This window comes from Tympanuchus pallidicinctus, unplaced genomic scaffold, assembly GCF_026119805.1.
Source record: "Tympanuchus pallidicinctus isolate F22 unplaced genomic scaffold, pur_lepc_1.0 scaffold8, whole genome shotgun sequence".
In the NCBI taxonomy this organism is placed as follows: Eukaryota; Metazoa; Chordata; class Aves; order Galliformes; family Phasianidae; genus Tympanuchus; species Tympanuchus pallidicinctus.
Genome location: NW_026294802.1, coordinates 33,596,814 through 33,624,415, shown reverse-complemented (window position 1 = coordinate 33,624,415; position 27,602 = coordinate 33,596,814). Strand labels below are relative to the sequence as shown.

Below are 27,602 nucleotides of genomic sequence, written 5' to 3'. Positions count from 1 at the left end.
AGCCCAGTACAAGAAAGACAGGGAGCTGTTGGAGAGGGTCCAGAGGAGGGCCACAAAGATGATCAGGGGACTGGAGCATCTCCCCTATGAAGATGGGCTGAGGAAGCTGGGCTTGTTCAGCCTGGAGAAGAGAAGGCTGCAGGGTGACCTTATTGCAGCATTTCAATATCTAAAGGGAGCCTACAGACAGGAGGGGAATCAACTCTTTGAAAGGGTAGATAACTGCAGGACAAGGGGAAATGGTTTTAAGTCGAGGGAGGAGAGATTTAGTTTGGATGTCAAGGGGAAGTTCTTTACAGAGAGAGTGGTGAGGTGCTGGAACAGGTTTGCCCAGAGACGTTATGGATGCCCTGTCCCTGGAGCTGTTCAAGGCCAGGTTGGATGGGGCCCTGGGCAGCCTGGTCTAGTATTAAATGTTGGTGGCCCTGCCTGAAATGGGGGGCTTGGAGATTCATGATCCTTGGGGTCCCTTCCAGCCTGGGCCATTTTATGATTCTGTGATTTTTATTTTCCTTCATCATGAAATAAAAGCCATAACATACTGCAGAAGACTCAGATATTAGCCTAATTCCAATGTTACCAACACCAAACTAGGCTAGACCTCAGTTTTTGCACAATTAAATCAAGTAAAGCCTATTGTTACACACAGGCAGCACTGTACATTCTAGTACAGAATAGAATCATAGAATGGTTTGGTTTGGAATGGAACAGACCTCAAAGACTATCCAGTTCCTCTGCTGTGGGTCATCCACCCTGGCCTTGAGTGACCCCAGGGATGAAGCATCCACACCTTCTCTGGGCAACACAGAACAGGATAGAGAGTAAATATTTAATAAAAGCTTAAGCATTATCTGGTTTAATGGCCACAAGCACTTTCTGGCCATACTCCTGTTGAGACTTATATTACACCTGCTAAAAACAAAGGTTTATCCTGATAGTAAGTAGGATCAGACTAGATGTAATATTTTTAAAACAAATTCAGGATTGTTTTTTGTTTTTTGTTTTTTTTTTCATTAGATGACCTAATACTCTCTGCAGGAAAGCTATGAAATATGCAGATGGAGATAAATAATCTATAAGACTTTTTTCTTCTCCTTTGATTATCCTTGCAGGGAGATACCGAAAACAAATAGAGAGCATATGTCCCTACAGAAATTCTGTAAACAAAAATTAGGCATCACTTAAGATGCAAGATACAGAGAGCATGCTGGTTACCAATGGCAGTAGGAAGTTTTTTTTCAGCAAGATGCATTATCTTCAGTTTTCTTTATAATGTAGTAACATTTGAATCACAGTATTAAAAGTTTCCATGGTTAAGAGCAAAAGGGCTAAAAATGCTCAGCAATGTATCTGCAGTTAAAATATCTACAAAATGTAGACCTTATTTCAACCAGAACCCTTGAAAAATGCAGGCTTCTTGCTTTCAATTGTACTTAGACATATGAAACTCCAAGATGCAGACAAACAGAAGACAGAAATGTAATAACACAACCTGTAAATATTTAAGTTCTGAGAGAAATTTCACCAAAAAAAGTGTGTTGTCAATATATTAAGAAACAACAACAACAAAGGAACCTAACTACTCATTCCTAAAAATATACCAATATAAAGTAATTGGATTTTCAGAGTCCTGCTTGTTAGCCTTTTATAACCGTATTTTACATGGGTATAAGCAGATGACATGGTCCAACCAATGCAAATGAGATAAGAAGCAATATGTTTGCACGGTCACATGACCTGCAAGTCAGTACAGCTTTAACCTTTATTTTTCTTTGGTATCAATTCAACATATTCTTGTTAACAGAAGAGCAGTGCTGCTCCTTTTGTCCAGTCTTACTCACTTCAAGGACTAACTACCTCCTCAAACAACACCTCAAATCCTTTTGCAACCCTCTGATGAAAGTTCATCACACATACTCTTTGTACCTTACTATCACAGTCTTTGTGTTCAGGAGCTAATATTTTCCTCCCAGTTGATCACCATCCAAGTGAATATTCATCAGGTTTGGCTCACTACATTACAGATTTTTTTAATCTTCTCTTTCTTCATGCCATTCCCAGGAGCAGGAAAGGCTCTACAGCAAACAGTGCCTCCTTTTAGAAAGGCTATGCTTACTCCTTTTTCCAAACACTGACTTTCACATTGATGATCTCTTCACCCACCTCTGCAGCTCTCTTGGCAGAAGAAGAGCAGCCTGCATCCATTCCTAGACATATACCTAAAAACACTCAACCAGTACACTGCGAACTTGTTCTCAAGCACTTGAGAACTTGTTTACTGTCAGGAGCTTGCTCTGGCTAGCTCTGGAGAATGCTATCACCCCAATCAGACACATGAAAGTGATACAAACAGAAAAAGGATGGCAGAAAACTCCTTTTGTTAATGTAATAGAAGGAAATTTGAGCACTGTAACTTTGTATTTTATACCTGTCCAGATTCACACAGCCATCAGTTCCAGCTTAGGGCCCATAAACCATGAAAAATACAAGGCAGGAGCATTCCCTATGGCAGCATACATCTTCTGGGTGACAATCAGAGGTCACAATTTGCAGCAACAGCAAGAAACCAAACATAACTAAAACTCACTTGCTTCCCCTCAGGGCAATTTTTACTCTCTTTCCCAAACTCACTAAGTTTCAGAGAGGTGACGTCTTTCCCCATCTCTGCGGCTATCCTGGCACATTGAAGTTTTGTCTCTCATTTTGAAATATCAACTTTAGTTGTGTTAGTTCTATCAGCAGCACAACCAATCCCTGCTCTTGTAAATGTAGAAATAAGCTTAGCTAGATCACAGCTGGCCCTACAGACCAACTTCCTCACTCATGCCAAAATAAACTTGTCCGTCTGGGGTGATCTACACTTATGGTGGTAAAATCTGAATTAGAAACTCGCTATTCCCAGCTGCCCAATTCTGCCCATTGGGCATTGCTAGCTCCTGCAGATGAGAGGTAGGCAACAACAAGCAGAGAAGCCACTTGGCACAACTGTGATGCAATTTCAGTAAGCATCATGCAAGAGGCATTCAAACACCCCCCTGCAGTGTTAAAGATATGTTCATACACTTGGCATAATGACCTATAAGAATATTTTCATTTCCTTTTTTTTTTGTTCAGAAACAACTGAATTGTGTACAATGGGACCTCTGGGAAAAAGAAAGTACAACTGGACCACTTTCCAGCACAACGTAATTGACAACACACCTCCTAATAAGAACTTGTACACTTTAATAAATAAATAAATGAACAAATAAATAATATAAGCAGATACTTTAATACGCTTGAACATCCATCTTTAGCCTATCTTTTATTTCAACTCTGAGGAGAGATCAACAAGAAAGAATTATGGGATTGTACAGATGAAAATAGAAAGGACTCTGAACCTAACGCAGAAATCATCTGTTGCTGGTGCCGATGACTGCTTAAGAGGTGCATATTTTATAACTCCTTTTCATTCTGCCACAGAATCATAGGGAGGTTATCTTTATTAGCCATTACTTGGAGAGAAATACAGAGAAATCTTACTCCTCCACTGGTTGTTATCCTACCAAAGAAATAGTCCTCAAATGTTTGGGGTAGTTTACTTTTGTTATTTAAAGCTGACACTACTCTGAGTCAAGTGCTCAGCTTCTTGTTCTGGGCATAAGGCTACAACAGGAATTTTTTATTTTTTACAGCCCACAGTGTTAAAAACTAATTGGTGAAGAAGCAGATGTATAGGACTGGGCTTTGTGAATCAATGTGACTGTGCAGATGTGAAGGTTTCACACCAGTTCAGCATCTGGTCCTCATGGTTATGACCAACAAGAGAGAACTTTCCATGCCCTCAGCAGCAAGAGACATTTGAAGAGTGGCATCTGTTCCACTTTCCATTGGCAGATTTGAACTTGTGAATTTTTATCAGTCTACACAATATGCCAATTCATTCTCTCTCTCTCTCTCTATATATATATACATTAAAACCTGCCATACAACAATTCCTTTAATTTATGTACAGTTTTTGACAGTATAAGTACATACTTCCATTAGCTAGCATACAGCCAGTGATACTTACCTGTGATCTAAATGATGAATAGAGAAAATAACCCCTGAATTTAAATGGGCTTGTTTTAAGGTCACCAGGATTGTGAATTCATATTTATTTCTCAACTTCTGAAAAAAGATTTCAGCTGTTTCTGGAGACGCTTTTACACTTCTTGAAGTATCTAAGAAAAAAAAAATACAGAAAAAAACCATTCAGTATAAAATCTTATTTTACTGTACAATCTCAGCTCAAAAAGCTTACAAAAATAACAAGCTAGATCTGAGAAGCACAATGAACAGCTAGGCAAGAGCAGGAACAAAAGTATTTTAAACACCAGCTCTTACATGAAATGAGAGCCATTTAGACAAAAGTGTGCACATTTTCTAGGACATCCATTCTATTCTGGGTAAGGGGGGGGTTGTTGGTGACAGTTTTCTGGTGGATTTTTTTCACAACAGGCTCATGATTCTTTTACTCTCTCCATAGATGGCCAGATGGTACTTTGATATCTCATCCAAAATGAGGACTTACTTGCAGTCAAGCACCGAGAGACAACGCTGGATATGAGCCCAATTTGTGAGGCAGAACCTGATTTTCTTTTCTGTGACTTCTACAAAAATGTTGTGCTTAACAGTTATGCATAATTATTTAAAAAATAAAAAATAAAAAAATTTTAAAAAGCTACTTTTAGGGAAAATTTACTCAGTTTTAAGACTTATAAATGAACTTAAGCACTCATCATTTTTCAAAATGTATTGCTGCTATTAATCACTATGTACTCCAGTTGTTTGGTATGTTACTGCTGCTTCTTGCACAGGACATTATGAGTATTTCATAGAGTAACTGCACACCCATACAAAAGACTTTGCTGTTAAAAGTCCACGTATAACCAAGGCTTAAGCAATGCTTCTGCTGAATTTATATAACATACTTAAAGAAAAAAAGGCTCAATTTCAAGCCCCCTGGAGAGACAATTTACAAAATAAGATGTTAAAATGTTAGAAAAACAATTCCCAAGGTTTTCCATAATACATTATACTGGAAAAAAAAATAATATATGTATTTAATGCATAAAATCAATTCATTAGAGTGTGTAATCAACTGTGTAAAAACTAAATCAATTCACAAGCTTCTCATCATAACAATTTAACCATCCTGCCCTAAGTCAGGGACACTAATTCAGGGACAGCAACTGCAGCAGAGAGCTTACTGCAATGGAAACATTGATCTGCTTTGGCAGAGCTGAAGCTGAGCTCTCAAGTGAGCTGACATCACTGCTCTAAGAAAGCGGTTTATACTGCAAGCTGCACTATAGAAATACAACTTGAGAAATACGGATTGGTATTAACAGCAAACATTTTAATGTGGTTTATGAAAGAGGAATGTTTTTAATGTGTTTAAGAAATATAACAATCTGTACAAGTCAAAAGTCCTAAGCAAGCTCTTATACAGTATCACACCAAGCTCTGCATTTGAATCAGTTTTCTTAACCTAGAGGAATTTAAAAAAATACATAAATGAATAAATAAAAATCAAAGATAAGAAAAGATTCTTTAAAGCATTTTTGTGAAACTTTGAAATTTCACATCTCTTCTACTGTGGGTTGCATAACTCTCTCCCTGCAGCAGACATCCATGGTATTTTAATGGAATTGTTAATAAATCATAAAGCAACTCAAATACAATTACATCAAAGCATTCATTTATAGCCAAGGGACACTAACAGAGTGGAATGACATAGGTTTGCATGCTGGAAGATGGTTTAACTGCATTAACAATTTCCAGCAATATAAACAACCTATTCCCAGCAGACCGAGCAGAAGAAGGACACAGAAGGAACATATTCTCTAATCACGATCACAAGCTGCTCATGCACTGCTGCTCTTATCAGCAGCTTTCCTATCAAAGTACAGGGCAAAACAAGAAAATGCAGATGTGAAACCGACTTAGATGCCTGCAGAACCAAACTCCTAGATGCAAAGCACATCCACATAGTCAGCCCTTCCTGACTAATGAGAGAAGATGCAATGAGGTGTAACAAAACTATATTTAAGTGTTTGTGTGCATAACCAAGAGTGTCTGCCCTCAGGAGCAGTCTCTGCCTGAGGGGCTTGCAGTCTCCAACCTCTCTGTCAGGAAGACCATGCAACTTAAAAGTAAATAATGGTGGCAGAACCAAAGCCAGAATGAGCTGAGACCACTGCAGCGTGTGAAATCTTCTTGCTTACATCTTAGTTAATGTTACTATACATCCAACAATGCTCTTCTCCCTCCACCAACCTGTCATATTTCTTTCAAACTTTCTTGATGGAGATATTTTGCTTGGCTTCCACAGATGATGGAATAACAGAAACCAAGCTTATTGTGTATGCACCACAAAGCTCTACATTTGTTCAGCAAGGTTAATTCAGGTTTATTCCCCCTTGCCTGACACATTGTAAGAGTCACTAAGAGGAAGGGTGGAGAAAAAGGGCTATGAAGAGGGATTTCTACATCATCAACTCCCACCTCCCTACCAGATAGAGATAAGGACACGTCTGCACAAACATGATAGTGCAAAAGCTGCACAGATCTTTCATTCAATAGCTTTTGTGTGTGGTCATGTTAAGTCTTACTCTAATTCAGAAAGTGAGCACATAGAAGTATATAAAGGCACTGAATAGATACTATTAATTTCTTGGGTATGTACTGGAATTGGACGCAATGTTTACAGCTTACCAGGGCAATAGTAGGTATACCCATCAAATGAGATTATCATGGGAAGACAGGGAGATAGGAACAGAAGAAGTGAAGAGGGTTGGGGGAAAAAAAGTCAAGCAAGACAAAAAAAGAAAACATCAGAATTGCATGAAATAGCACAACTGTAGAGAATTCCCTAACTATTCTCTCTCTACTCCTATTGCCTCCACCTGATTTCCTCAAGACAATGAGGTGGCAGTATGAAGGAAGATGAGCAATGCAGAACTCCTTCCAAAGATCTGGGATTACCTGCACTGTTCTAAATCCTGCCAGGATGTCTGTGCCCCAGTTAAACTGTTTTATCCCTCTGCATCCTTCCTACTTTTAATTTGTATCACACCCTACCAGCAGACATAAATGCTTCGTGCTGAAAATAGAGAATACATAGACTACGCTTGCTTAACAAAAATAAAATTCGCAAGCGTTACATTAGAAAAAAGTATTAATAATATTAATTTCTAACAAATCCAAATGATATTCTCATCAGCAACAGATGAAAGAAAGTATATGTACAGTACAACTTCCATTATGTGAGGCCAATTCCATCTGCACACAAATTATTATCTTCCTCACAAACATTTCATTTTAACTGGACTTACTGGGAATGCATTTTGCTACAGATGGTCTGTGCTGTAGGCAGGAAACAAACCCTAGCAATTACATGAAGCAGCCTGCAGTTCTCCCATCCCTCACTGCTACTCTGAGAGACATGGGAAAAGTAGAGCTCCCTGTGCACTAGCAAGAAAGGAATCTTTTGTGAGGTCTACTCTTTCAGCCCTGTGAATAATTACCCTATCAGTAGGCTGGATGAGAGTTTTCCATACATAAAACCATAACTGGGTATTCTATACTCTCTCACTGTGGCTTGAGATTACCTTCAAAAACAGACAAAAACATCAAGACCTGAGTAGATCAGACTGGAAGCCTATCTGTTAAGATTATTGCCACATTACCTGCCCAAACACACAGCCACCCAGTGCACATAGGTCAGTTCACACTTAGCACAGCAACAGCTTGCAATTTTTGCATTATTGCTTCTCTGATAAGTACAGCATCCTTTGCCCAGTGCAGGCACCAGGTGGATTTCTTGAAAAAAGACCACTGAAAGGTCCATGAACTACCTTTTTACACCAATGCAACAGTGCAAATCTCTCATTTCAATTACCTTTGAACACTAGTGGTATTTGCTTGATAGATCACCAACTGTGCTCAATAAATACAAACTCAAGATTGGTCTTGACATTCGGCTTCTACTAATCATTTTAAGTCTGAAGGGAAATACTTTTCGGGAGCTGGACTTCTTCCATAATAGCTTGGAAAATCAAACTGGTGCATATCAGGCAATAATTTGCGGTTTCTTGACAGTTGCATAAAAATCTCATACTATGAGCATTTTTAATACACAAAAACAATGGCCTAAATGTTTTGACATTAGAGTGTAAAAATATGGAGAGAACTATTCGTGTGAATGAGAAATATTTCTCTAGTTACATTGTTTTTGCTTTTCTAGAATATGTCATTTGTTTGGTTCGACCACAGCATAACAACCTATGTTGTTAACACTCTGTTTTTAATTTCTAGAAGAGTGAGTGAAATGTAATAGACAAAAATCTAATCTCAAAGCAGTCCTTGCACTCCTCGGTCTATTTGAAAGTTATAGCATGAAAATGCCTTTAGAAGGAATAATAATACTTACATGGTGACACGCATAGCTGATTTGAAGCATGCAAGTTAACAAAAATAATGAAAAGAACACAATAGACTGTGAGGAAGGGAGTATGAATATGCGACATTCACATACCGTGGTAGGCAATAATAATGATTTACAAATTCAGCAGAACTGATCACCTGAGGATTAACTAGAGTTAATTTAGCTAGGTTTGCATGCAATAATTGAGGAGAGTTTACAGTACTAGCAAGGATGCAAACAAACAGTAGGAGATGGTTGATCTTCAGAACAGCCAGCTGGGAGGTGATCAGCTGGCAAGTTCTTTAACATCTGACACTGCAAAGCAATTTAACACTCCATGAAAAGAACCACTGGCTGGAGGACCTGAAGAAACTCAGGCATTCAGACTGCCTTTGCTCTGAGTTTGCAGCAACAATCACACGGTCACATTTAGGACAAATTTCCTTCTCTCATATGACTGCACTCAGAGCTTTTGCAAACACCAAAACCACAGAAGGGTTTCCTAAAGGTGTTAAGCGTAGACATTGTTATCACAGTCATGTTCGTGGGGTGTCAGTTACCACAGTACATCCAAGACAGTCTAACTTTTAACAGTACTTACTCCACAGGTCCAAAGGCATTACTCATCAGTCTAAACTGGTACAGCAGAAAGAGATGGAACCTTTTAATTACTTAAATAATTGATTTACTTTAATTCTTGCTTACAATTGCATTCATGCAAACACATGGAGAACCATCTCAGGAACTGATCCAGCTATCACTAACCCAGCTTCCCCCATTATCTAAAAAATGTGTTGGAAACAACCAGGAACAAGTTACTGAAGGTAAACAAGAAAACTTCCATACAAACCATCAGCATCCTATCAAACTGCACAGTAGAAACTACATTCAAATATGGTTTAAAACAAGCCATTACAGATGCTTTCCAGTTCACATTAAAACAAACAGTTATTAAATGGAATGGATAGCTTGTCTTAGCAAAGCGTAGGCTCTTCAGTTTCTGAAGTGCATCTAAAGCTAAACATACAGGATGAGTTAATTATAAAACAAACTCCTATAGAAGAGCCTTTGAATGAGGCTTTTTAATTAATGGAGCTCCACAGTTTGTTTTGTGTACACATAATCAGCTTTTAATAGCAGCATCTATAAATCAATTCTACATCTGACCGTAGGTTTGCTGAACTACCCAAATTTAATTCCACTTGTTTGTGAGAAAATGCAGAAGTGCTGCAGGCTATGAACACTCTCAAAAACATAAAAAAGCTAGCTCAATTTTGTTTCATTTTCCTACACAAGTTAAGATCAGCATCACAAGTATAATTCACATTGTAACACTTCTCTTTATTAAAATTTTTGGCTAATCTTTTTCTCAGCTGGGGATTTCACACAGCTTACAAAGGGCAACAATATCTCATACTGTTTACCTTACATTTTTCCTTTACTTAAGTAACCAATGTAGGCTAAGCTACTCTCAGCAAATGAGGCAGAATGGGAAGCCAGTCCCAAAGTAGAATCTTTACAAGGTTGAAAGGGTACAATGGGTTTTTAAGTGCAGCACAGGGTATGCAAATTCATGAGCTGCATTCCTGTTACAATGACTATAGTGAAAACAGAATACAGAAGTAGAACAATGTTTATTAGGCCAAAACACCACAATAGTGTAATACAGTTTAGCAATTTTGTGGGAGTATTGATTAGTTTAGCTTTTGTGTGTATGCATACACATGTAGCTTCAATGGAAATAAATAGGAGGCATTACTGTTGGAGTGATCTACAACAGATACAAAGAGCACAATGACATTATTTGATAGAGCAAATTCTCAGCTACAAAATGCTATTTTTCAACATTGTCACCACCATTAGCTCTGCATTTTCACCAGTGATGATAAGAGCCTGCGTGCTGTGCTCACAAGAATCTGCACCAGCAGAGCTGACCCACTGTTTCACAGCTGCTAGGATGGTGTTGTTGCTGCCCACACAGTTCTCTTTCCTTGGCCCAAACAGATGGCAGTCAAAAGGCACCAAAACTGGACTATACAGTGGGTGTGGTGGAATAGCCCAGACAAGATCGGCAGTGTGTTCCATGGTCCTCAAACTGGAGTTATTGTGCTGCAAGAGAAAGGTCACTCTCTTCTCTATCTAACTCTGGAAGTTTGAGTCTTCATCTTTGTCAGCATCACAACGTAGCTGTCACTTCATCCACTCAGGGCTGTGTCCTGAACTTTTTTGATGGGGAATTCACACATTGCCACTGCAGAGACAGCTGTTATGACTCCAGTTCATAGGGGTGACACCACACCTTATCACCAGTTATGATGCAATCCAGGAAACTATCCCTTCAGCCTCACATTGATTCAATAAGTTCTGAACAACTTGCATATCGTGTTCTTTCTGTTTCTGTGTGAGCATTCATGGGACACATCTGGACCAAACTTTATGATATTTCAGCACTTCCACCATTGTTTCCAATACACTGAAGACAATATTCAGCCCTATACACAGTTATCTGGTCCTAATCTGCCAATTTGCACAGATAAGCTGTCACATCATTTTGTGGTGTGCCAGCTGTACAAGGGCATCTGGAATGTGATTTGTCTTTCACGTCACTGTCGCTATTGCAGAAACTCACTACCCACCACCTTGCTATGCTTACATCCACTGTTTGATCTCCATTAACATTCAGCAATCATCAATGAATGTCAATTGATGCAATTCCACACCTTTACTTCATGCGCACTTCCATGTCAGACATCATTTTATCAGACTGCCCTTCTGCTGCCTTCTGTCACACGGCAACAAATTGTAACAGAATGTTGGTGGGAAAGTTCTGTTACTGCCATCTCACCAATATCTGCCTCTGACATCATGGGCCAATACAATAAAATAGGAGGCATTATTTCTGGAGCAGCCCTCATGTTATGAGCGTCTGTACCTGACTCTTAGAACTGCCAGTAAGATACCAGATGATAAACCATTTTGAAAGACTTATCACGGAATCATTTGGACCAGGAAAAAACCCTAGGATCAACACAGTTTTCCTGCACACTTGCTCATTCCTCCAAAGCGAGTGCATGGCACTTCCATGTTTGCAAGTTCTGATGAACACTATGATTATGGTCTAGCTGCATGTCAGAATCCAACCAGGTATGTATAGAACTCATGAATGGAGGAGTCCAGAAAATATCCCTGATTGGTATAATGATCCTGAATGATCAGGATTTGGGATTCCTTACAGACTGCATCTACTTGTGTAATTTAGACACCACTGCAGTTATCACCATCAACATGTCTCCCTTCTCCTCTCCATTACAGAGACAGCTCTACAAAAATGTAGGCAGGAAGAACTGCAAACGATGGGAAGGAGAAAAGCAGAAGGGAAAATGCACTTAAAATGAAGCTAAACAATTGACACAAAAACTCAGTTGAACCTGAGATAAAAACAAGGGGAGAAATGTCACAGCTTATTCTTGGAGCATTTGGAAAGTGCCCAATTGCCTTTGCTTTGCAATTTTCTCTATTTGGAATGTCAGCCACAGCTTTGGTATGTCACCCAGCAAGGGCTTCCCTCCAGCTTCAAATAGGCAGACCTATAGTACACATGCCAAGACTCACAAGTCACAACAGACTGATGTAGGAGAATAGGATATGTTTCTGAACGCATATGGTTTTTCCCCACTTGTATTGGCTGTTCATGCTGATATCCTCAATAAGTGTTATTCATACCACTTTTGGCCAAAACTCTAGCTCACCTATAAGCTACACACTTGTGTGACTAAAGCCTTTTTGCCACTGCTGAGAATACAGAGGTACTCTGGGATGAGATAGGGAGGAAGGTACTTAGAGCCTGGACATATGTGCTTGAATGCAACTGCAATGTTCCTGATCCCAAATAACCACATCATTGTCAAGCACCTAACTTGCCTGTGTAATCAGGAGTTGTTCACTTACACAAGTAATCATGATTTCATCCAAAGAGCTTTGTTTGTAATTTTTTCCCTATGGTCAAAGCCCCCAGGCAATATTTGCTTGGTTTGTTAAACTTATTTTGGTTTTGTTTTGTTTTTACTTAGTTGTTATTCGCTTGTTAACTACGTTACTACGTTAACTACGCAAAATGCAATGAAAACTGAACATATTAAATATGGGGAAAAGCATTCTACCTGATACGATGGAATGGGCCACCAGATCTCAGTCATTCCTGCCAGCTCCTGATATGGATGTCTCTTGGATGTCTCTTCAGGAAAGATTTTGTAAATACAAGACTATCTGGGGCAAACAGTGGCTGCAATATACTGTGCATTCGCTGGAAGTTGACAACAATACCACCAAAAATCTGTTTCTGTCTAGAATCATATGGCAAAAGAGACTATTCAATTCTTGTTTGAGAGTGCTTATACTAGTAGCTGGGTGAAGCCTCTGAGCTTACTCACTGGCCATTTGTAGAAAACAAGGAAAGCCACATTGAGCTGAATCTTTCTATAATGCTGAGCTTACTATCCCATAGCCTGACCACTGACTTCCCTTGCTAAAATAGCCTCCTTTGCATCCTTAGGTGTCTAAAAAAAATTGTTCAGTGCTACCTATTGAGGTACAGTCAAGCTTTTTCAAATGTCACCAAACGCCTGAGATGATCTTGGAATATGGGCTATTAAACAGTTCCTTGTAGTACACCCATGTCTAGTTGCAGAATGGGGAGGATGGATCCTTCTTTCAACTCCAGCCACCTACTACACAAGCAGAGTCCAGCTGCTACTCTGAAGTTGTGGAATTAATAGTGCAGCTGCTCAGGAGGATTTCTCACCTCGATATAAGTCAGAAAAATGTTTAAATGGCAATGAGCTTCAGTGTGCCAATAGTTTCTGATTTTTATACTCAGTAGGCAAAATATAAATAGGTAAATAAGGAAATAAATACAGTCAAGTTCTAGTGAAAGGATCTACAATAGATATTTCTAACAGTAAAGGATGAAAAAGGACGATAAATCAAGATGTAGGAAAACCTGGACCTTACATTACTAGTGCTCCAGATAACAAGTCTATATTCTTAGCAGCAGACTAAAACTGCTGATTTGCTTAACAAACAATAGGGACCCCACTGTGAATTTTTTTTTTTTTTTTTTATGGAAACCCCTTCCGCCAAACTGACAGAGAAAACATCAGTGTGCACTCCTGAACATTTCTGAAAGGAATATGAGTGGTGTGCATCAGCACAAGGGGGTTGCCATACAAGAGTATTATAAGGAATTTTTAAATGCATATATGATACAGAAAACCACTGTTCCCTTGCTTATGAGAAATACTATCTCCTTCATTGTAACTATGTCATCATGCAAGGCACTATCACCAAGAGAGAGTGCTATTCAGTGGGGACCTATCACATGATAACAATGTGACAAAGATAAAAGATGACTTCTGCTCATCATGGAAATCCTACCCATAGGAAAATTAAAATGTGTGCTGCACATTATGCATTGCCACGGGTATTTATTATTGCAATGCTTTCTAGTGATTTATAGTTTCTGGGTTATCAATTATAAGCTGCAATAGTTTCTTTAATTACTACTTTTCCCTACTTTGTATTCCACTATTATTATCAATTAATCTTTAAATTCTGAAGACTCAGTATTTACTGCCTTGTAGTTAATACCAGATGCTGCTAGTTACAAAGATACTGTTTAGGATTTTTAGGTCCCATACCACTATAAAACCTATCATGTTTGAACAAGAACACAGAAGTAGTGCAGAGTGGGATTTCTGTCTGCTTCCTCAATTTAAAGCAGGTTCCAACTACATTTAAAAGGCAGCAGCTAGTATAGCTTTATAAATAGACATGTATATATACGTGCACACATTCACACCCCTTTAGGCACAAAGCAGCTTTCTAGAAGTTTTGAGAACACCTTGAAACCTGTAAAGGAAATGAAACCTGTCTTATTTTCCTTGCTTCTGCCATCTGTGGCATATGCACCTAGTTATGTTTGGCTGCATGCTGTTGTATGAGCACACTGTGTCAAAATGACCTAACAACAAACAACACACCAGGTGTTAACACTGGGACACAAGCTGAAGAGCACAAGAATATAATGCATCATCTTCCAGCCCCCTTGGTACAATAATAAGGGCATGACACACATGAGAACTGCTAAAAGACCGCATTTACTTCCAGTCCTTAGCCATATTGCATGGGCAGAAATTGAAAAGTTATGCAAGTGATGTCACGGGGTGGAGAGGAGGAAGAAGCAGGGCTGTTAGCCTTTCCCAAATGAAAAAAGCAGATTACCAAAGATAAGCAAAGCCAAATGAATTGAAAATAAAGTACAACATCAGTAATAAACCACACAAGCGGATGATGCTGGACATAGATCAATCCAAATTACAAGACCTCCCCTCCTCCCAGAAGATATGACAACTCAGGCTTCTCAAATATATCATACTCCAGTGGTGAACTTGGCCAGCACCTGGGGCACACCTGAATTAGGATCATGTTTGGTGTAAATGCTCCTGCATCCTCTGAGAAACACACTACAACTCTGCCTCACTCAATCCTCACTGTGGTCAACAAGACCTACCCATAGTCCCTGGTTCAGTCATTCTGACTCAAAAATTCCTTTCTTGTGACCCCTTTGCTGCTCCCAACACGGCACCCAACATTTCACAGAATCTTTTAGGTTGGAAGGGTCCTCCTCAGATCATCTAGTCCAACCCCAAGAGTTTGCAGGTGCCCTAGATTATATTAGCTTTCTTCTATATGAAGAATCTAATGGTTTATCACTCTTTGCTATGGTTGGGAGCTCTCATCCTCTACGTCTGGCTTCCTGGGGTATAATTGTTTTCACACTCTCTTTTGGGTTGATTGCCTTTGGCTCACTGAACTTCTAAGCATTATGGCTGAATTATTTCCATACAAGGCAATGGTAAGCTTATGAAAGCATTAATGTGAGATCCATCTTTTTCCAAACCACCACAATGATGTGATCTGCACAGAAGACTAAATTCTGACAGAAGAATGGTCAACAGCCACCAACTTCAAGATTTCCAGAAAACCTGAACCTTCATCTCATCAACAAGGCCAGCACAGCTTGGCAGGCAGAGGGAATGAAGCCACCAGCAGTAAAAAATTGTATCTGAAGCATGCCAGAGACATCCAACAATGCTGTTGCTAGCCACAGGTCTCTGGCAGTGGCCTGAGCAAACAGCAGCAGATGGGAAGGGAAGACAGCGGACAGAGGAGAATTTGGGTTCCAGCAGCAACAAGGGGGAAACACCAGCTGGGAGAGGGTGTAGTTGAGGGGAAGAGAAGAGCACCAGACCTTCAGTCTTCCTGGCATTCTCAGAAAAATCACCACTTTCCTAACGCCTGTTTTCATGCCAGGTAAAGCAAAGGTTAGAGGGAATTTGAACTGGGGATGCCAAGAAATACCACACACATAGCTCAGTTATGAGGAAGGCAGGCAAACAGAAAGTACATAAGGGATTCAAGCTACAGCTCCCAGAGTTCTCAGGAAGCTGAAGAGGCTCAGAGTTCAGATTCTCCTGCAATAAATTTCCTTTTAAACTAGGTATTAATGTAATCCATGCTTCTGTGAATGCATCTGCTAGCCCCAGTGAATTAGCTACAGATTTTACAACGCACAGTTTATTAACTTGGTTGGGTGAAAGTTACAAATGCTTCCAAATCCTGACTTCCTCACTCTTGGTTTGTTTCAACCAAATACCACTAAAATATGCTCAAGTGCAGTTTGAGGGAGAAATCAAAGACACCTGATTGATTTTAATGACAATTAGGTGTCAGATGCTGTACTGAGTCTTTGGAAATCTCTTCCTGTGCTAGAACAACTCCACCAAAACCCCAGATTTCCAGAGTTTAGATAAACATATGAGGTAATCCACTCCATCCTTGACATACCAACTGGAAGTCACACAATGACTGCTACATAGATAATACTCCCTAGACATTTTCATCTAAAACAATCTTCTACAAAATCAAGAATATGCATTTCCACCACCTCTTTTCAGTAGCTATTCCAGAATCTAAATTAGTTCACTGCAAATGTCTCCTTTTAACTGAAATCCTCCCTACTTATAATATCATTATATTACCCTTAACTCTACTTTTTTGAATACTAAATAATTCCTTCATTCTAAACCTCAGAGAATTTTCTAATATCAGACACTTATCATATAACACTTTTGTCATTGCTCGGACAAGCACTACACATTCAGTTTTTTCAAAGTCTTCTTTTGTAAGCCAGCCCTTTTCACTGCATAATCAGGTTTTCTGTTGTTCTCATCACTCCCTCAATTCATTGATTTTTATTTTATTTTATTTTATTTTTTAAAAAAAAGAAGCCCGGAGTGAATACAATATCCCACACATAATCTCAGTGTTTTGTTTTGTTTTAACAGAAATAAACCAAGCTCTCTTACTGGCATATGCTCTCCTTATATACGAAACACTAACAGTGTATGCAGAAATTCTTGAAAAAAGTATTGCTGAACAGGTCCAGATGTATTTCCTCAAGTTTATTCCACCTTGAGTGCATGTTGAAAAAAGGCAGGGTTCAGTTACAAGGGATATGAGCCAGAACGACAGGAAATCTGAGTTCCTTTGGGACAGCTTTGGCCCTACACAGCAGTGCATGTTTAAGGAGTCTTTAAAACACAGATTATTGACCTATAAACACAAAAGATTCTTCAGAATCTCTCTGGATAACAATGCAACTGTATTTGGAGAGAGACTGTCAGACTTCCAGCCATGGAACTGAGGCTAGTAGATCTCTCCTTTCTGTGACTCTTTGCAGAATAAACATTACGGATGTTACCATTGTCTAATCATCCTTACACAGGCATTTACGCTGACAAAACAGTCTAAACATTACACTAACAAAGTGAACAACTACAAAAGTAGAGGTCTTTTTTCTCACTACACTCTCTCTGCATTTTTAGAGAGGGAAATTGCCACTTAAATTCCACTAAAAGAGTTCTCAGTTATGGATCACTAGCAATATTGATTGTAATGGCTCCTTTGGAAACATTACAGTCTATTGTAGCAGTGTTGTTGCTGCTGCAAATATGTTAATCAGCTGAAACCCTTTTGAATATTGTCTTCAGAATTCTCTTTCAGTCTGCTCATCCCTTATACCACGCTCCTTGCTTTAGCACCTTCCAGCATGCAAAGATGGGAGCGGCATCTCCCAAGACCACAGAGTCATAGAACCACCAAGGTTTGAAAAGACCTCCTACTAGTCCAACTGTCTACCTGCCACAAATATTTCCCCACTAAACCACAACCCTTAGTACCACATCTACACATTTCTTGAACACCTGCAGGGACAATGACTCCACCATCTCCCTGGGCAGCCCATTCCAATGCCTGATTGCTGTTTCTGAAAAGAGTTTTTTACTAATATCCAACCTGAACCTCTGCATAAATTGAACCCATTCCCTCTTATCCTATTGCTGTTACCTGGGAGAAGAGCCCAACCCCCACCTTGTCATTACCTCTTTTCAGGGAACTGTAGAGAGCAGTAAGATCTCCCCTAAGCCTCCTCCAGTCTATACAGCTCCAGTTCTCTCAGCCATTCCCCATAAGACTTGTACTACAGACCCCTGTTTACCTGAGCATTGACCAGCACACCCAGGTCCATTTCTTCCACACAGTCCTCCAGCCACTCTGCCCCAAGCCTGTAGTGCTGCCAAGACAAGATGGCACAACCCAGTTTCCCACACCCTCATTTTTCCCTGAAATCACAAGCATCACACACACCAAAATAAAGTATGCACCAAGAAGAGAAAAACAAAGAATTGCTTAACGTAGCAAACAGTGAAAACAAAACAAAAAAAAAAAAACTATACAATTCTTGCATGCTGAAAATGGCTACATTTTTTTCCACCCCAAATTGCTAAAACATTGAGACAGAGGTTATGCCAAAACAGATGGACAGAAAAAAAAAGTAGTGAAAAATAATCATTCATCCCCTTATTCTTCACTCCTGCTCAGATCTGCTTTGGAAGTTAAGGTGAGAGAACATCTGCTCTGGGGATCTGCACCCTGGCACATGGCAAATCATGGCAAAATTCAGGAACTGAAGAATGACTACATGGAAGTGCAGCTTCCCATGGCTGCTCTATATAATCTTTGCTCTCATCCACTGGTTTTAAATAACTTACGAGCTCACTTTCGATGCCTCCCCAAAGATGCAGCAAAGTTAACCAATCATGGAGATATTTTTCCAAGGCAGCATCCACATACCCCAGAGAACATAGGCTAGATGAACACAAGCAATAGAAGGAATGTAGGAAACCTAATTCCCAAGTCTCACAAGCAAAAGTCTCACAACGGTTGTGTGAAAATGAGAAGATACAGACATTGATAGTGATCTATGTGCTGAAACGTATGGGAAATGCTGCTGTCTTCTCTGAAACCTCACTAAAGAACAGTGCTGCAATTATGGGTGGGAGGGGAAGCAAAAAACATTAAAAGAAATCACCCTAGCTGGTGTCAGGCCTTATTCTTGACTACAGAACTACATCACAGTAAAAGCAGTTACATAAGGGCAGCAAGAACTCATTATTCCATGTCATGGCCCCTTCACACCATGTTCAGCTTTCAAGCGCAGAGAGCTGAGCCCTAGGATAACACTAGCCACAGCATGGGGATTGGACTTGTGATACATCAGAAGCAGTCTGACTGTAAATGTAAAAACATGCAGCCTCGACCTGTTATTAATGAGTATGAATTGTTTGGAGTGATACCGAACATCAAAACAAAGCACGGTTACTTGAATTAACCTCAGTAAACAAGCTGTCATAGAAAAGGCAAAGTTTTAGATGATTAGTATTGTCCCAATAGAAAACAGAGCCCCACAGGCTTCAACAGGTTGCAGGTATTAAAAGCAACCTGACTGTGAAGAACAGCAGGTCAACAAAGAAGCCCATGAGAACATACACAGTAAATCAAACGTTCCTCCAACAGGAATCAAATGCTTTGTCAAATGCATAGGTAAATATGTGCACTCATCTCACTGCAAAAGCTGAAATAGCAGGAGGGGGGGAGCTTTAGCCATTCCAATAAGCCCATGCAACACTGTGGAATCCTACTGCTTAGCATAATACCCCAAGGAACCTGGGCAGGTAAGGCACAGAGCTCTCATCAGCAACTGTGTGTTGGCTGTAGCTTCTTTCACAACCCATACTCTTCATAACTTAACAGACCAAAAGGTGCCCAGAGTCCACATAAAAACACATGGCACAAGTACATCCAAGAGAGGAGGAAAAAAAAAAAAAATAAAGCTATAGAGAGAATATTTAGTTTCTGCCTTTCTGCCTATTTCCCTTCTCCCCCAAAAACTCACTGTAGAAAAACAAAGAATACAAAGGGAAAAGAAAGTTTCATGTAAAGTATCTTCTCCAACAGTTGAAATCACATCTAGTAGAATGCAATCACTTCTACAGCCATAGTTAAAATAGCTTTACTGCTCTACAATTAGATCTTCACAACACTTCATATGCCTGATATGCATTCTCAGCAATATTATTTGCTTTCAACTTTCAGTCTTAAGACAGTTACAGTCCTTAAGTGCTACAGGTCAAGTTATCAGTCACTCAATGTAATTTTATATTGGCCATGCACTAATGACTAACTGCAAGCTTTTCTCCAGAAATCTGAATCTGCAGCATAGCAGGTCCCCATTCACACTCCATTTCTCAGCCCTATTGTATGCTGTACTGACATCACAAGCATCAGTCATAAGTCAACACTGCTGAAGCCTTGTTCTTCCAGAAACTTCCACATTATATTTTACAGAGAAGCCAGCTTGGCACTATTTAACTTACAATGACAGTAGACATATTCATGATTATTCAGCAGTTAAAAATGTATATGGTAAAGAGGTGGATAGGTTGATGATAGTTCTGTGTGGACACGGCACTAGGGAACCTGGAAGATCAAACTGATAGCTTAACTTGATTACCTCCTTACTAACAGTGCTGATGGAAGCAGGAGGATGGTAAGCATCCAGCTCGTCCCTCCAGATAAAAGGAGTGCCTTCCAGCTGCAGCTCCTACTCTGCAGCTCCCGCATTAGCAGCCCAGGGCTCCCTCCATGACACCCATCCCAACCTCACAGCACAGCTGACCACAGCCTCGGCGGTGCCAGCCCACGATAGTTACTGCTTGCACAGCAGCAAAGAGCTGCAGAGATGACTTGGGCACATGCAAAAGGTGGAAGGGGACAGAGGGCAGCAGTGGGACAGCATATCCTGTTGTTCCAGCCACACCAAAACACAGCTATATCTCTCTGGCTACTGAGTAGTCAGAGAGTAATTGCTTACATCAGATATTGAAAGAAACTCCACCACTTACTAAAATGAAAATATATTATCTCAGCTGTAACCAAAACTAAGTGCTGAGGGGCTTTCTTTGTCTCTTCAAGACATGCTGGGAATTTTAATTATCTACAGATAATCCTCATCTGGAGGTCCCACATTTTGAGGGTTCAATGATTCTGGGAAAGAAACCAGATTGCTCCAAGACAGGAGAGCTGCAGGCAGGTACTCACTGCAGTGAGCTGTGCCAGCTGCCAGCAGAAGCACTCACTCCCCCAGCTCTGTTCAGGCTCCTCTGGGAGATGATTCAGGTCTCTGGGACAGCTGGAGACAGGGTTTTGCAGGGGAATCTAATCCATGTCATTGTAGCCAGCCAGGCTAGCTGCTGAAGATGGCTGACTCTGCCATCAGCAGATTAGGGGATGCTCATATGATCTCTCGCATAGGGAAAGTTGTGGGGACAGTAACCTCTGGCTCCTGGGCAGCAGAAAGCAGCTGGGAACACTAATATTTTCAGTAGGCTCAGCTGGAACCAGAAAAGAGCATCTGTCCATGTTTTCAACGACAGGTGGTAAGGAAAAAGTGTGAAGTGCATATATTCTCTTCACATAATGAGAGAAAGTTTACTGACATCTTGCTTTAAAGCTTTATTTTTAGCTCTTTCATTTAGCAACGCTCAGAGATGGTATTACAGGCCAGAACACAGTGATATTTACAGAAATACATAAGGCATATTTATACCTAACAATAATGTCTTGCTGTCATTTTCACAGAGTGGGCTAATGATTGAGTCATGCAGCAATATCTAAAATCATTTACACCATGAGGAGGTGCATTTTAGTGTTGCACTTCTCACTTCATCAGCTGCTTGTACCAGCAAGACCCAATTCAAACACCAGCAGCACTGAGTCCTTCCATGCACCACTCTGACAGATAAATCACTCTTTCAGTGTTTTAAAGCACATTATAATCCACAATATGTTGCCTCTAAGACTGTCCCTCCTCATCAGAAATATTTAAACAGTGCTTGTAACCGTATCAATAGTTCCACAACCTGACCAGTAAAGAAAAATCACATCTTTTGAATGATTTCTGAGCTACGCATTCGGACACACAAGCTCCCACATTTTCATGACCATCATGCCCTTTTTACATTTTCCTTAAATAAATGTTCCTGTGCTTGTAACCATCTGACTGCACTGTTCTGCCCACGCTTCTCTGAGGAGCACATACACCTTTGATGTGCATATATTCTCTTCATACATTGCTTTGCTCCCATTTTCACTTTTTGTGCCTATTTTCATTTGATTTACTGTGTACCTTCTCTACCTTCTGCTGCTCCTGGTGGTGGTGGTAGAAAGATGTCTTTTTCTACCCAGTACTGCATGAGACAACAAGAGTCCAATGTATAGTATTGACTCTCAACTGTAAACCAGCTGGTTCCAGTGGACCAGAAGCATTGCCAAAACATCGTAACAACACAGAGTCTAAAGAGAGGAGGGAAATTCACAAAGCAGAGAGCCAGAAGGAGACCTAGTTACCTGCCCATAGTTAGATTCTCACATCTGATAGCACTATTTCCTATTGCAAATTGTAGCACTCAGTGTCACTGAGACTTGGCACGTGCTGGAGTTCACACCAATGCTCAAGCCAGACAACACCAAGGCCAAACATGTCTGACACATCCAAAACCCTTTGTTGCTGATGCCTGCACCTCTCCAAGTGTGCATGCAAGACTCGAATATGCAATGAGGGCTCTTACAACAATATTAACTTTGTATTTGAATGGAAAAATGGCAACTTTCACATTCATCTCCACCTATCACCTCAAATTGTATTAATGTAATATATTTATAAGGAAGGACTAACAATTAGTAATCCTCAAAAAGAAATTCAAAGCCTTCTTCAAATACATTTTACCCACTCCTTTGATGTGGGCTTTATCCTGAATGCCATCCCAATTCCTCAAAGCAAAAACCAAGGTATTGAGAATTTCACTGGCTTGCAGAAACAGTCATCACCAGAGGAGGTGATGGTATAGATTTGACTTCTGTGCTCTGACCAGAGAGCAATCATTTTCCTCTCAACACACTTTGACATCATATCTGCTGTTGGCTAGGAAGTGCTGGCAGATGTTCATCCCTAACAACAATAACAGTAATGTTTTGGAAGACTTCCTCCTGCTTTCTATTCATAATTGTAAAATGTTCCAGTGTAGCTTATGGGAAGATACAATTACTTTGTAAATCACTTTCCTACAGAAAAATAAAATCAAATACCCACTGCTATGCAGACTATACCTGCATTCTGGTGCTGCCAACCCATACAACCAAGTAGCATCAGGCACTTTGATAACTTTACAACATGCAAATCCCCATTGTGCATCTTTGAGTTACCTGTTGACAACACAGCCTGCCACTTCTGTAATCTTTCTAAAATAAAGAGCAGTATTTAGGCTTCCAGCATGTGTTAAGTATATAGGTAAAGCTTTATAACAGTTAAGAACATGCATTATCAAAAAGGCTAACATGTATGTTGTACAAGAAGAGATCTGTCTTCCACAAAAAGAAACCAAAAGAAAAAAAAAAAAAAAAAACACAAGTCAAAGCTTAAAATTATCCATGAACTAACTCTATATCACTTGTTTGGTTCCCCCCCCCCAAGATCATTTGGGTTATCAAAGCTTTAGCTGGAATATGGAAAAAAAAACTGGCAAAAATAAATATGAAGTCAACAAGAACACATTTCCAGTTCACACACCACAAATACATATGTTAAGAGGTGAGCATTGCAGCAATGCTCCTACAGCATCAGCTCCAAGAGCAGAACAAAAATGACTACATGGACCAGTGGTCTGTTGGAGTAGGGCAAAATCTGTATTTCTATAGGCAAGTCAGAAAAAAGAACATCTATCTGCCTTGTTTGGGCTCTGCTTTGTATAAGGATATCAGAGTCCAGTGCAGTAACAGAACTCTATTCAGTCGTGCAGGGCACTGAAGGATGCTGAGTGCCTTCAGCCACCATCAGACCTCAAGGTTTTGTCCACTTTACCTCCTGATTCCTCTCAGGGAAAGAAGGGGTTTGTGTGAAAACTTAAACTCTTGCCTGCTTTTGCCACAACTAAATCGGCAACCTACTGCATACACTCATACTTAAAAGAAAAAAAAGGAAAAAAAGAGGAAAAAGCTTATTAAAAATTCTTCAGTAACCAACAGTGATTTTGTCCTAATGTTGGAATAACACACAACAAGAAGAGTTCCTCTTACACTGCTCTAATAATATCTAGGCTAAAGTCATCGGGAGCTTTGGTTCCCCCACTATAAAATGAGGGGCCCTCAACTTCCCTACAGTACCCTAAAAATTAGGGCTCTTTTAGGATGGGCAGCACACAGCACACAAATGCATCGCCGTGCTGAGCAGCCACCTCTCACAGAAGGCAGTTCCGAAGCTGCAAGCCCACTGCTGACGTTCGTAACAGCAGCTTATGCGGGTGCTGCCGAACGCACAGCCACGCACCTCCACATTCGTGTCCACAGTGACACACACTGGCTGCGCACGGAAGGACACGGCTACAGAGAGCCTCGAAAGAGAGAAAAAGAAAAGAAAGCCTTTGGCAACTATTAGCTGCTGATAAATTACCTCATTAATGCAAACATGAAAAAGAAATTTCCTTTCCAGATCTTATCTCTCCTTAATTATAACTCTTCTATAGGGGGAGCAGCCTCTTGCCTGTTGCACCAGGAATTGTTGCAGATGAGTGCTGATGAGCTGATGTGATGCCAGGAGCCAACACCAAGTCCCTCTGCTTTAAAACTACAGCTGATGCAGGGATTGCTCCTGCTCTACCAGGAGCTGTGCTCCTTGCTCTTTTTAGCCATGTTTCTCATGAGCATTTAGTCATCTTTCATAGAAGAAACTTGTTCCTAGAGGCTATTTTTAAGCTTTTTTTTTTCCCCCCCATGAAGATGGAGATTTTTCCTGAAAACATTCTTGACTCCAGCTTCATTTAAGGCATCAGTACATTATTAAAGTGGACACTGAAAACGAATGAGTGTAGGTATCATAACCTCTGCCAATAAATCCTGTTTTCACTGAGAATTACTTCCCAGACCTATGCACATTACAATATAGAGAAGCATAAGTATTTGGAAGAAACCTCCTAGCCATATTTTGAATGCTGGAACAAGAGCACCTCATTATTTCTATTCCCAACAGAAGAAAGAATAACCACAAGCACTACAAGGAGCCCAAACTCAGCCTTTGTTTCCCACGATGTGTACAGCACTGACGCTCACAGGGGCCACTTGGCCCTGGTGAAGCTGCAGTTTTTATTTCCAGCCATCTGCCTCTCTCCTCCGGGGCACTTCCAGCTCAGCATTTTGCTCGATTCGCGTGAAACTTTCAGGGAGCGCTGCCTGCGCTGGAACTGGGGGATGTTCAGCGCTTCCCAAGTAAAGCAGAAGAGTGGGTGGTGCCATTATTCATTGCTGCACCCCACGACTCACAAAACAAGCCATCTGCCATCCCCGTTCCTGCTGTACTTCAATTAAGCGTCTCCCAGTTAAAGGAAGGGGAAAAAGAAAAAAAAAAAAAAAAAAAAAAAAAAGGAAAAAAAAAAAGGAAAGATACAGAGAAAAGGAGGGAAAGCGGGGCTGGGGGTATGGAGCAGAGGACCGGCAGGAGGGGAGCGGTGCACCAGAGCCGCGGGGCCGTACCTTGGAAAAGGAAAGCTTTGCTCCCGTTGTGCAGCCCCAGCACCTGGCGCACACCCGCCGCGGAGCCCGGCAGCCCCAGCTCGGACAACACGTCGATCTGCAGCGAGGGGTCCACGCCGAAGCCTACGACTGACCCAGAGAGTGCCGTTAACCCTCCCGTCGCCTCCGCAACTTTCCGCCGGGACCCGGCGGCGGCCGAATCCCGCACCGCCCGCCGCCGCCCGGCCGCCGCCTACCTGGCCCCAGGCAGAGAAGAAGGCAAAGCGTGCCTAAGCCGAAGCCGGACTCCATGGTACAGCGATGCGCTCAGTCCATAGTCCCCCTCCTCCGGCTGCTGCGGGTGAAAAACCTCCAGGGCAGAGGCTGGACGCCTCCCCGCCTCTCACCGGGAGGAGCGGACCCCCCGCCGCCCCACAGCGCGCATCACGCCGGGCGCACACAAAGGCGAGGGCGGGGGGCCGGGCGGGCAGCGCAGCCCCGCGCCGCCGGGCAGACAATGACCGGGCTCCCGCCGCCCTGCGAGAGCGGCCGCCGCTACCGGGAGGCGGTGCCCGAACCCCGCAGCTCCCGCCCCGCCGCCAGGCGCAGCCCCTCGGCCGCGAACCGCAACCTCTCCCCGCTTCCCACGGGAACGTCGCTCTCCTTGCCGCCGTCCGGCGGGGACGCAGAACCGGCAGGAGGGGCTCCCGTTTATCCGCGGCCGCGGGAGCCGCCCACCGCCCCCACCGGGCCGGGCCGGGCCGAGGGCGGCGCCGCCTCACCCCACGGAGCCGTGCTGACCGGGGGCGGGGGGGGGCGGTCAGAGGGAGACCCTCGGGGCGCTCCCGTGCTGCCGCCCCTCTTTATTTTCGCCTGCCCGGTCCGGAATACCACCTCCGTCCCATCTCGACGTGACACCGTCCGGGCGGAGGGGAAAGATAAATTCGGGAATAGGGAGAAGGAAACGGGACGTGTACGGAGGTTGGCGGGGATCGCAGCCGCTCGACAAATATCTTGCTCCCCAGCTGTGACATTTCCATGGCTCTCTTTGGGTGAGGGGCGCTAAGAATATCTTTTCCCTTACCTTTCCTTCCCTGAAGACTAGCGGTGGTCAAAGACACAACGCCCTGATGCCAGTTGTTCCAATTTGGCCAAGTAAAGAATTGACTTCAATTTTTTGCCAGCCCCATGTGAGTGCCAGCAGGATCTTGAGTTCAGCCCAAAATTTCCTGCAGTGCTTATTGACCTTCCCCCAACTTCATCTTTTATGATCTTTACAAATAATGAAGTCTTTACAATTAATCCTTACAAACCTTTCCAAATGGTTGCCTAAGGAGGTTGTGGATGCCCCATGCCTGGAGGCATTCAAGGCCAGGCTGGTTGTGGTTCTGGGCAGCCTGGTCTGGTGGTTGGCGACCCTCACATAGCAGGGGGTTGAACCTAGATGATCATTGTGGTGCTTTTCAATCCAGGCCATTCTATGGTTCTGTGATTCTGTAATCCAGTGACTGAAAGAAAGTTCTTTTCTCAGATAAAACCATGGAAGGTAATGGTAGATTCCTTTTCCAGGTCAGACCATCCAACACAGATCCAAAGCAACGCTTATAGCAAACACCTTTCCTAGAAGAAGAAAAAGGAGGAAGGAATGTCTACAGGTGAACAATGAAAACTGTCCCTCAACACAAGTCCACAACCCGGGCATTACACAGCAGTGAACCTTGTTGCCTGCATCACCCCTGGAAGAGCTTCCCTTCTAGGTGCAGCAGACGAAGGGGATGGGATGGATCCTAGCTCCATCCTGATTACACTGACACCTCTTCCACACTAAAACTTGTCTCTAGCATGTTGGTGAAGTGGAACCGTGCTTCCAAACACCTGGAACCCATCAGCTGTCAGAGCAGGCAGAAGGGGTGTTTTGCTGTGGGAGTTAATGGACACAGACCACATGATGGTGGTTGTTTTCATTCTACTTCAGTCACAATGGTTGAAGATAACTGAATCAGAAACATTTAATTTGAGAAGAAAGAGGTTCAAAATCTGAAGCACTCATGGTGCATAATGATCCTCAGGCTGAGCCAGGCATGTAAGTAAACAGAACAAGAGAAGCAAACACCTGTATTTAATTCCTGCATCT

At 41.7% G+C, this 27,602-nt stretch overlaps 1 protein-coding gene across 1 annotated transcript in view; it reads right to left on the bottom strand.

Annotated features, from left to right (window-relative positions):
- NELL2 (neural EGFL like 2) overlaps positions 1–26,148 on the bottom strand; it is a 141,988-nt gene extending 115,840 nt beyond the window's left edge. Inside the window, exons 1-3 of the mRNA XM_052668499.1 lie at positions 25,726–26,148; positions 25,490–25,618; positions 4,052–4,202 (exon numbers count right to left, since the gene is read on the bottom strand). Coding sequence (XP_052524459.1) covers positions 4,052–4,202; positions 25,490–25,618; positions 25,726–25,780 — 335 coding nt within the window. The 5' untranslated portion in view covers positions 25,781–26,148. The remainder of the gene's footprint in view (positions 1–4,051; positions 4,203–25,489; positions 25,619–25,725) is intronic.
- Positions 26,149–27,602: the final 1,454 nt, after the last annotated feature.